Source organism: Octopus bimaculoides, chromosome 14 (genome assembly GCF_046866305.1).
Source record: "Octopus bimaculoides isolate indiv1 chromosome 14, ASM4686630v1, whole genome shotgun sequence".
NCBI classification, from domain to species: Eukaryota; Metazoa; Mollusca; class Cephalopoda; order Octopoda; family Octopodidae; genus Octopus; species Octopus bimaculoides.
In genome coordinates, this window is record NC_142941.1 from 17,470,625 (window position 1) to 17,482,815 (window position 12,191).

Below are 12,191 nucleotides of genomic sequence, written 5' to 3' on the forward strand. Positions count from 1 at the left end.
GGCTACTAACCCCAAGTTTCCGAGTTCGATTCCAAGCTGTGACCTGAACAACAACAACAACAACAATAATAATAATAATAATAATAACATCGAAAAATACCTTAGGAATGAGAACCCAGATTCGAAATTTCCCCAAGACACCTGAAGAAGGCTGGAGGGTATATCAGCCGAAACGTGTTAGCAACAAACAAGATGAGGACAAATATCTGTCGAATGTAAATAATGTACATAATTCCTCATCTCTTATATATAGAACTGTCCAAGGTAAGGGTTTAGGAATCACTTCAAATGGTGTCCATTGCTTTTTAGGGCTACTGCTGGCTGCTGCTGTGACCTGACTTCAACCAATCAAAATAATTGACTATATTTATCTTTTTACATTACATCACTCCCTACTTTGTTACAACGTCACTCTACGTTCTTACCAAATATTGTTCAAACCTCTTGAATGAGTCTCCTTACTGCTCATCCAAATACGTCTTCTTCCAGCTCCTCTTCAACACCTTTAATGATCTCAATGCTCCTTCTTCAAATGTCTTCATTGCAAATCTCTTTACTGTTTTACTCTTTTACTTGTTTCAGTCTTTTGACTGTGGCCATGCTGGAGCACCACCTTTAGTCGAGCAAATCGACCCCAGGACTTATTCTTTAGAAGCCTAGTACTTATTCTATCGGTCTCTTTTACTGAACCGCTAAGTGACGGGGACATAAACACACTAGCATCGGTTGTCAAACGATGTTCGGGGGACAAACACAGACACACAAACACATGCATATATACATATATATATACATATATACGACGGGCTTCTTTCAGTTTCCGTCTACCAAATCCACTCACAAGGCTTTGGTCAGCCCGAGGCTATAGTAGAAGACACTTGCCCAAGGTGGGACGCAGTGGGACTGAACCCGGAACCATGTGGCTGGTAAGCAAGCTACTTACCACACAGCCACTCCTACGCCTGTGTAGATTCTTTTAGAAATGACTTCTCAGTTTTAACACTTCCTCTTCTGGAAGAAGTATCTGCTCTCCTGACATCTCCACATCCTCTTTTATGACCCTTTACAACTCTAAAAGTAATAATGTAGTTTTCAGTAAATACGAGGTGGTATAAATAAATTCATGGACTAGTTATATTTGAGCTGTATTTTCGTCTTGGGGAAGAGATGGAAGTCCATAGGTGCCAAATCTAGTGAATAATTTGGGTGTGGAAGCGATATCATGTTGTTTTTGGTGAGAAACTCATGAGTGGAGAGGGTGCATTATTGTCATGAAGAATCCAATTCCTTATGCTCCACAGATCTAGTCCCTTTCACAGAATGTCCCCTTCAAGCGCTTCAAAACATCATTGATTGTCCTCCAATGATACTCATGCACAAGCTGGGGGTGATACTCATGGCAGGTCTTTCAGATCGTTCATTGTCTTCCAGGGACATTCTTCTGCTTTTGAAGCATCTGTGTCACTTGAAACATTGCATACGACCTATTTCCTCGACACCGTCAGCTTGCCAAAGCATGTTCAATGTCTCTGTAGCAGACTTTCCAAGTTTAACACAAAACTTCACGTTGGCTATTTGTTCCAGCTTCCTGTCCATGACATAAATTGCAGACTACAGCATATACATGATCACAAAACCTCATTGCACACACAACTGTGTGCTGTCATTTGTTGGTGCACTACAGAACTAGTCTGAGAACTTTTTGATACCAGCTCATATAAGCACATATCCAGACACATATAGAGGGCCCTGGCACAAGTAGCATGTAGTATTTGTTGGTCATTCTGTTCTTGTTTTCTTGTCTTTAACTAACCAAACACTAGTTTTTCAAAAAACATCAGGTGTACTACAAGTGGGTGCTGAAAAGTTCCTGGCTTTAAGGCTATCACAAAAGGCCTGGTTAGAGGCCCCTTTTACAGGGTTTAGAAAAACTGAAGGTCCGCTGCAATAAGTGAGAGGGGAATATGTTGAATAAAATCATAATTAGCTGATCCTCCTGTATTTTCTTTTAAACCAGGAACTTCTCAGTACTCCCTTGTTATCTTATTTATTTCTCACTTCTAATTACATCCAACTTTACAATTCCAGGAGCACCATTTTTTTCTAATGTTTTGCTCTGAAGGATGTGGTTGTGCTCAGAGTCATTGCAGGGCTGACCTCCAAGTTCCATGAGATTGACATGGTCAACAGACATTCCTCTTGAACAGTTTAATATAGATGACTGCAGGAAAAACGATAGGCATATACAGAAAGATGGCATTCTGGTGAGGAAGGATCGTAGAAAAATTATTAGTGCAGGACCTAATGGGGGGGGGGGAGTAAACAAAATATGGATGAGGCAAGGGAGAGAGTTAAGTAAGTCAAAGGGAATTCACTAGAAGTGGAATAAGATACATGATGTCTGGGGAGCAGAAGGCACTGTAATAGCTACAGAAAAGCTAGGATGAGAAGACAACATGTTTGTGGACCAGTGGTTGGAGTTTGGAAGAGCAGATGGGATTTGATAGAAGCTGTCTGATAGAATGAGGAGGAGAACAGAACCTCAAAGTTAGATCAAGGATTCAGAGTACATGGATACAATAGGATAAAGTAGATCAGGAACAAATTTCACAGAATGATCTACTTTTGATGTCAGCAGGATCAATCCAGGTTGTCATTGGTTACATTTGATGTGGGGGAATTAAATAAAGTGAGTTGTGCCAGTTCCTCAAGAAGTTATGGATTTGCTGAAGAATGCATTTTCTTGCTACGGAGCTCTTTTCTCTTTGAAGTACAGTCAAATACTCTAGCAACCGACAGAGGTGGTGCAAACGAGGAGGTATAAAGCAAGAAACTTCATGCCAGTCAATCATATCAGGCTATAGGGCCTTTCTCTTTCTGCCTATATAACTACATAGTTCTGGACAACTACATAACCTACTGATACAGTTGACACTTTCTGTTATAGCATTACATGCTGTGATAGAGGCATCCTTGTTTCTTTGGTTGAGCAGAAAAACTGATTTTTTAAATGAAGATCCTTGAACTATTTGTTTGGCATTGAGTTTCAGATACTCCTACATCACTTGTTAAGCACTGATTTTGTTATGATGTAACAAAACCAGTGCTGGGTATAATTTCTATAGAAAATTCTGTAGAGATAACATTAACAAGTGATGTAATAGCTAACATAGTAGAACACAGAATTGACTTATAAAATGTTTAACATATTTTGTAGTATATTACGGTTGCATAATGAAATACAGTCACCCTATAGATCATTAATGCTCCTATATCACTATTGTTATTAGAAATGCAGTGGGTCAGTGATTTGTCTGTTGGAAACTTGGAAATCAATTATAATATAAGATAAAACATTTGTTAGATGTTTTTTAAAAATCTTTTGTGCTTTACATTATAGAAATTTCTTCATATAATGGTAAAGGATTCTCTTTAAATTTCTTCCTTTTTTTTTGCATACATTGGTCAGTTTTTGGTTTTGTTGTGGCTACTCAACTGATTGGTTACTTTTGCCTCCCCTCTAACATTTCTACTATTTTAGGGCTTATAAATTCAAAACGCCAGATACAATGCCATCTGGGGAGATTGTGATGCAAACGATATATAACCAAAGGAAAATTGTGATTTCTCAACAAGGGAATGCTTCAATTGCAGTTGCTCTTAAGGAAATTGACAATGACAGCTACCGGCCAGAAGGCTTAGACCAAAATACTTGGACAAAGTTATGCCAGATAAGAAGAATTAAACTCAAAAAAGAAGAACAGGTAAGATTAGAGGCAATGAGAAATGGTTTCAATCATCTCTTTCTCTCTCTCTCTCTCTCTCTCGCTCTCTCTCTTTCTCTCACATTCTTTTTTCTGTTTTCTGCACTATGACAGATAATGAAAAGTATTTTAACATTTGCTGAGATGGGTGATTTCCACCAGTATAAAATAGATCAGCTGGAGATGACACACGCTGAAATGGATGAGATTGAAATGAAAATAAAGAAGTAAGTCTTCCTTTGTATCTTCCAAGCTCAAAGCAAAGTAATGTCTCTGAGACTTTTAACCCTTCAACATTCAGATTACCCTCTCATATTTAATGCACATTTATTCACATTGTTTTGAATTAATCTTTTGTTTCTTTCAGTCATTAGACAGTCATAGCACAGCCCCGAAGAATTTTGAATGAATTAACCCCAATATTTATTTTTTAAGCCTGATGCCTATTCTATTGGGTATCTTTTGCCGAACTGCTAAGTTACAGGGATGTAAATACACCAACAGAGGTTGTCAAGCAGTAGTGAGGGACAAACACAGACACAAAACACACAGACACACACACACACACACACACACACACACACACACACACACACACACACACACACTCACACACACAAAGATGGGTTTCCACACAGTTTCTGTCTACCAAATTCATTCAGAAGGCCTTGGTCAGTAGAAGATAGTAGCCAAAGTAGAAGATTAGTAGCCAAAGGTGCCACACAGTGGGACTGAACCTGAAACCACGTGCTTGCAAAGTAAACAACCATACTAGTATCAATAATTTTTATCAATAAAGTTACTATTGAGCCTTGTCTGTAGGAAAACAGGTTGCTGGCTACCATGTTTGATGATTCATACCCTATTGTGCAGGGACTGTATTGTGTCCATGGCCAAGAGACTTTACTCTGACTGGCTCGGTCCACTAAGCTGTGAATCAAACCTCATTAAACAGCATCAAGATACTGTAATTACACACATCAAGGAATTACTCATGCAACACCACATCCTCTCTCTCTCTACATAAATAGCAAATGACTAAAACAACTAAATTTACTGCAAGTTCTAGGCCCCATAATTGCTAAATTATCTTTCGTGGTAACTCAACATATAAATACATATATCTATTTAAAATTACTAATAAAGACTAAGGTTTATCATCAGGGTCAGAGCATACTCCGGCTTTAATTAGTTACCAATCCTCCACAGCAGCAGTCCAAAACCTTTTTCATACTATGGGCTGATTTCATGCAGGATAACACTTCTCATTTCTTTATTGCCCACAAGGGGCTAAACATAGAGGAGACAAACAAGGACAGACAGAGGGATTAAGTCGATTACATCGACCCCAGTGCCTAACTGGTACTTAATTTATCGACCCCGAAAGGATGAAAGGCAAAGTCGACCTCGGCGGAATTTGAACTCAGTACATAAAGACAGACGAAATATCGCTAAGCATTTCGCCCGGCGTGCTAACATTTCTGCCAGCTCGCCGCCTATGTGTAGATAACGCTTCTATGAACTGAAAGATCACACACATGACAAAACCCAATAAATTCCATAATATTTTATTTCATTATTACATATATGTAATTGTTTATCTTTTACTTATTTCAATCATTAGACTGCTGCCATACTGGGGCACCACCTCAAAGAATTTTAGTTGAACAAGTCAACTTCAGTACTTATTATTATTTTGTTAAGCCTGGTACTTATTCTATCAATCTCTTTTGCTAAACTGCTAGGTTACAGGGATATAAACACACCAACACTGGTTGAGAAGCAGTAGTTGGGGAGAAACACAGACACCAAGACATACATAATACATATATATATATTACACATATAGTTTCAATGCATAAGACATACATATCATCATCATCACCATCACCATTGTTTAATGTCCCTCTTCCATATGTGCATGAGTTAGACAATCGACAGGAGCCAGCCAGGTAGTAAAACTACCCTAAGCTGTTGTGTCTGTTTTGGCAGGATTTTTATGGCTGGATGTCCTTTCAAATGCCAACCACTTTACAGTGTGGACTGGATGATTTTTACATGGCACACACACACACACACACACACACACACACACACACACACACAACCTCACAAGTCTAAGAGTGATCTATAAAGTTCATTGCTACTCACCACCAACACCACCAGCCACACACACTTTAATAACATGTTGAAGGGAGATGGTTAAATGTTATCATCAGTTAGGAGTACTGTATCATTATTTAATGCAATTTTAACCTGTTATGGGGAGTTCAAGTTCCCACTCTTATAACTATTAACTAGAAAATGAAAAATCACACATTGAAACCCAGGCTTAACCAATTCTCTTCCAAATATTCTGGAATTAATGGTGTTTATATATGACAAAGGAATCAGTTATAAGACACTTCAGATATCTTAAGGAACTGTAATTTTTCTTTTTGTTTTTTGCTTTTATTAACTCTTGTTTCAGTTATTATTATCAAACAACTCAATAACAAATCATCAATATTCACATCATATTGACAGTGGCAAGCTGACAGAATCGTTGGTACACTGGGTGAAATGTTTAGCAGCATTTTATCTGTCTTCACGTTCTGAGTTCAAATTTCGTTGACGTCAAGTTTGCCTTCCATCTTTTCAGGATTGATAAAATAAGTACCAGCTAAGTACTGGGGTCAATGAAATCGGCTATCTCCCTCCCCTAAAATTGCTGGTCTTGTGCCAAAATTTGAAATGAATATTAAGATAGAATATGTTTCTGTCTAGCGTTATTAATAACTTTCCAATTATCTGAATACACACAATGCAAACAATAAAAAAATATATCAGTTCGTACTTGTTTATTGCATTATGTAATATTCATTATCTCTTTACTCATTGATCTTTTCTACAAAATTCATTCACAAATAGGTGCAGGAGTGGCTGTGTGGTAAGTAGCTTGCTTACCAACCACATGGTTCTGGGTTCAGTCCCACTGCGTGACACCTTGGGCAAGTGTCTTCTACTATAGCCTTGGGCCGACCAAAGCCTTGTGAGTGGATTTGGTAGATGGAAACTTAAAGAAGCCCATCGTATATATGTATATATATATATATATATATATGTGTGTGTGTGTATATGTTTGTGTGTCTGTGTTTGTTCCCCCAACATCACTTGACAACCGATGCTGGTATGTTTACGTCCCCGTAACTTAGCGGTTTGGCAAAAGAGACTGATAGAATAAGTACTAGGCTTCCAAAGAATAAGTCCTGGAGTCGATTTGCTCGACTAAAGGTGGTGCTCCAGCATGGCCACAGTCAAATGACTGAAACAAGTAAAAGAGTGAAAGAGTAAATAAATTATGTTTTTTTCTGTCTTGTGTAAACCATTCGCATCATTATAATCATAGTTGTAGTCAGTGTTGTTGTTGATGTTGTCATTTTAATGTCTGTGCTTGCATGGATCAGATGGAATTTGTGGAGGCATATTTTCTGCAGTCAAATACTCATCTGTTTCCAAACAAAGTAATATTCCACCATTGCTGGACATGTTTTCATGGAAATTGGAAATGAACAGCATTGCTTGTATAATGGTGATATATGTTTTGCAGTGATTTCATGATGTCAAGACAAAGAGACACTGGCACACATACACACATTCCTCCATGTGCACACACACACACATATGCATATATGTATGTATGATGGGTGTCTTCTGGTTTCTATGTACCAAATCCACTCACAAGACTTTGGTAGGCCTGGAGCTAGAGCAGGTGTCAAGCAGTGGGACTAAATTCAAAACCACAGGATTAGGAAGTAAATTTTTAACCACACAGCAATATCTGTGCCTTGCTATGCTTTTGTCTTTTAACCCTTTAGCATTCACATTATTCTGTCAAATGTAATGCTTGTTTGTTTGCATTGTTTTGAATTAATCATGAATTACCTCGTAGCTTTGTGATTTTGATGAGGTAACTTTTAATTTTCAGAATGAGATTGTAGGGTGGGTATGAAAGGCCAGATCTGGGTGGTTTGAACATAAAACAGGTAGAATATTTTCGTGGGATATGGCAAGCTAAAGGGTTAATTTACTTAGGTGAGGGTAAACAGGCACCAACTTACTCAAGAAATATATTTTGAAAGCATTTTCATAATTTGTCCTAAATTTTTGAAAGCATTTTCATAATTTGTCCTAAACATATATACTTGTTTTCAGATGCTTAACCCCTGTTTCATAAGTTTTAAGTAATATAAAATTTGCCTTTCATAAGTCTGAAATCTTTCTGGTTATAAAAGACAAATGGGAATATGTATCATATTTGATGGTGCATGTGAAAACCCATAGGATATTGATAAATAATCAACTAAGAAAAATGGGGGTCAAAGTCAAAATAGTGAAGAAACAGGTCCCCACATCACATTTCATTTTTTAATAGAAATATATTGTCTTTCTCAGTGACATCTCACATGTTTTTTCATGCACCATCATATATCATCATTGTCGTTTAATGTCCGCTTTCCATGCTAGCATGGGTTGGACGATTTGACTGAAGACTGGTGAACCGGATGGCTGCACCAGGCTCCAATCTGATCTGGCAGAGTTTCTACAGCTGGATGCCCTTCCTAACGCCAACCACTCCGAGAGTGTAGTGGGTGCTTTTATGTGTCACCGGCACGAGGGCCAGTCACACAGTACTGGCAATGGCCACGCTCAATATGGTGTTTTTTACGTACCACCTGCACAGGATGATGATGATGATATATATGATGTATGGAAGCCAGGGAAATATATTCTTCATATTGCATACGATACACAGGACAGGCATTCTTTAAGAATTCTTTTTAAAAGACCCTCAGCTATTTTTCAGATTTTACATCAGTTTGAGAACTAAACATTGCCTAATTGAAGTTCACTTTGGTGTCATTGTAGACTGAAGAGAGACAAACAACAATTCCACATTGACATTGATATACAGCTTTTGATAAAGCAGGGACAAGTGGAGTTAGAACATGATGCCCTGATTCATAATTACCAAGGGGCTGTCCTAATACACCGCAGCATTATTGAAGAGCTTAACGCCAAAATTAAGGTATTTATTTTAATTGCACAAAGTTTGCATGATTGTGTGATAATGTAAACATGAATGATTTGTGTAATTATGTGTTTTCTGGTGTTTATACTGTAGTAATAGTGGAGGCGCAATGGCCAAGTGGTTAGGGCAGCGGACTCGCGGTCATAGGATCGCGGTTTCGATTCCCAGACCAGGCGTTGTGAGTGTTTATTGAGCAAAAACACCTAAAGCTCCAGGAGGCTCCAGCAGGGGATGGTGGCGAACCCTGCTGTACTCTTTCACCACAACTTTCTCTCACTCTTACTTCCTGTTTCTGTTGTGCCTGTAATTCAAAGGGTCAGCCTTGTCACACTGTATCGTGCTGAATATCCCTGAGAACTATGTTAAAGGTACACGTGTCTGTGGAGTGCTCAGCCACTTGCACGTTAATTTCACGAGCAGGCTGTTCCGTTGATCGGATCAACTGGAACCCTCGACGTCGTAAGCGACGGAGTGCCAACTGTAGTAATATATGTATATGTGTATATGTATGGATCTCATGAATTTTTTTTCTTTTCTCACATTTCTTTTTAAATAGAAAAGATTATAGGGGAGGGGAGGAGTTATCTTAGTTTGCCATGAAGAGAGGAAGTATTTAAGATTTCAAGAACAGTTCATTTCTGAAGAAAAAAGTCAGTTGGTTTTTACTAATCCAATGACCACTAGTCTTATGATTATAAATGGAAGGGTTTAAACCATATTGGGAATGGACATTCTATTTTGAACAGATGTTGGTGCAAAGTTGACAAGAGAACCCTGAGAAAAATTTCAGATGTTGTTTCACTATATGTAAGGTTTAATAAGTAATTATTATAATAATTGTAGTATTATTATAATAAGCAATTATTATAATAATCATTAATAAGTAAAAAAATTACTTATTAATTCAATAAGTAAAAACATCAAAAAGTATTTTAAACAGGATTTCTTTTTCAGAATGAAATATATTAAAGATTTGTTACATATATCAAATTAAATTTTGATTCAACATAAATATTTGATTACTTTCTTTCTCTCTCTCTCTCTCTCTCTCTCTCTCTCTCTCTCTCTCTCCCTCTCTCTCTCTCTCTCTCTCTCTCTCTCTCTCTCTCTCTCTCTCTTTCTCTCTTTCTCTCTCTCTCTCTCTCTCTCTCTCTCCTCTCTCCCTCTCTCCTCTCTCTCTCTCTCTCTCTCTCTCTCTCTCTCTCTCTCTCTTTCTCTTCCTTGAAAGAAGAGTTAATTTGGGGATTGAACAATGCCTTCACTTAAACAACAACATCTTGAACTTACAATATTGTATATATTTGACCGTTGTAGTGCTTCATTGGAATAGTTTCATATCATGACCTTTACATGAGGGAACTTAGAAACTGTGGTCTTTAAAAAGACACAGTTAGGTGGAATAAGCCATTGAGAGTTGCATGTCTTGACTATGCATACAATGCAACACTGTTCAGTGTTCATTCAACAATAAATCTACTAACAACTGGGACGAATAATTCAGAGAATAGGACAAATCAGGAACAAGGAATTAACCTTACTAATTAGTCTTTTATATTTTGGCAATTTCAGGAACTTGGAGAACAGAAAATTTCTAGCATGGTTGAAAGCAAAAACTTCAAAAAGCAAATATTTCATAAAGAATGGTAAGTGATACTATAATAGACTTTATATTAAAAGAAGGATTTCAGAATACATGTTGGTAGTATAAGAATGATGACTGGAATGGTAAATGTTATTTCTTTACTACCCACAAGGGGCTACACACAGAGGGGACAAACAAGGACAGACAAACGGATTAAGTCGATTACATCGACCCCAGTGCGTAACTGGTACTTATTTAATCGACCCCGAAAGGATGAAAAGTCGACCTTGGCGGAATTTGAACTCAGAACGTAGCGGCAGACGAAATACCGCTAAGCATTTCACCCGGCGTGCTAACGTTTTTGCCAGCTCGCCACCTGGAATGGTAAATGTTTTGGACACTTTCATGGTATGTTCGAGTCAGGTGTGTCTGTGGTATGACGTCAGCGACTGGGGAGCTGACCAGAATGGCAAGCTGACTGGAAGCGGAAGAAGGGCAGAGGGAGCCTCGATCAGGATTTCGTGCCCTTTTCGAACGGGGTTGTTGTCAGGAGAGGACGTGCCAAGTGATCGTCTAGGTGTTGGGAGAAGCAGCTGCTATTTCTAGTGTTCTTCGGGTCGGGCGAGCCGCAAGGATTGGATACCGCAGGACAGACTCGTGCAAAGGAAGGAAAACAGAGGTAAGCCGATTACTTCTACTCGCACACATACACCACAGTGTCATGTAACAAGGATTCTAACTTTGGCCAATTTCTAAAAAAATTTTAAAGCAGGATAATGGATTTCTATTAGTTCTGACAATGAGTGCCCAGTTGTTTGATCAACTGGGTCTCATGCTCATTGAATTAGTGTGTAAGTGACTGAACATGTCCTTCTGTAATATGTAATTTAAAGGTGATATCAATTTGACATTTAATTGACAAGTACAATCTATCTGAAGGGCTTCTACAGTTTTTCTTCTGTCCAATTTCACTCAATAGGTTTGGGTTCACTTGAACTTATGGTAAATGACATTTGCCCAAGATACTATACAGTGAGATCAAACCTGGGCTCTCATGATTGTGAAGCAAACTTCTTAGTCATTTAGCTATACTGTGTTAGGAAGACCTAAGTACATAAAGACTACTGTATTTACTTCATTGATTCCAGAAGAACGAAAAGCCTCTGCACCCAGAGTGAAATTAAACAAATTACAATAAGACACTTTGCAATTTTTGTCTTTTGACAAGCTTACATTGCTACAATAATGATTTCTTTCAACATAACACAAGTTCTTGTGTTGAAGAATGAAATAAAAGTTGATCCTAATCTGACTTGAAATGAAAATGTAGAGGGGTGGAACTCTAAAATTTTGACTAGAGAGTAAGATTTTGCATCATTTTTTACCACCTTATCTTATTTGAACTCAGAATGTAAACAGCTGAAAGAAATATCACAGAGCATTTTGTTTGATGTGCTAACAGTTCTGCCAATAACTATGATAATAAAATTTGCCAAAAAGCTAGATTTATTTAAAGAATGAGTATGGAAATGTACTGTAACCACTTATGAACCTTGAGTTTCTAGTAAAAGATTTACTGATTTTGCATCTTATTTGTGGTTGGAAATTACTTGTATAATGAGTACAAAAAGAAAAAAATTAATTGTTCAACTAGGAACTGAATCCTTGTTGCAAATTTCATGAGACAGGAATTTACTGAAACTTGATGGTTCTAGTGTTTGATGCTTAGAGTTGTTAATCATTTTTTTTTTTCAGGGAACACAGAAAAATGATG

General features: G+C 37.7%; 1 protein-coding gene across 1 annotated transcript in view; it reads left to right on the forward strand.

Annotated features, from left to right (window-relative positions):
• Positions 1-12,188, forward strand: part of LOC106883371 (cilia- and flagella-associated protein 43) — a gene marked incomplete at its 3' end in the record, with an annotated part of 112,447 nt that extends 100,259 nt beyond the window's left edge. Inside the window, exons 35-39 of the mRNA XM_089363318.1 lie at positions 3,542-3,764; positions 3,879-3,991; positions 8,673-8,832; positions 10,405-10,478; positions 12,173-12,188. Coding sequence (XP_089219444.1) covers positions 3,542-3,764; positions 3,879-3,991; positions 8,673-8,832; positions 10,405-10,478; positions 12,173-12,188 — 586 coding nt within the window. The remainder of the gene's footprint in view (positions 1-3,541; positions 3,765-3,878; positions 3,992-8,672; positions 8,833-10,404; positions 10,479-12,172) is intronic.
• Between the last annotated feature and the right edge of the window lie 3 nt (positions 12,189-12,191).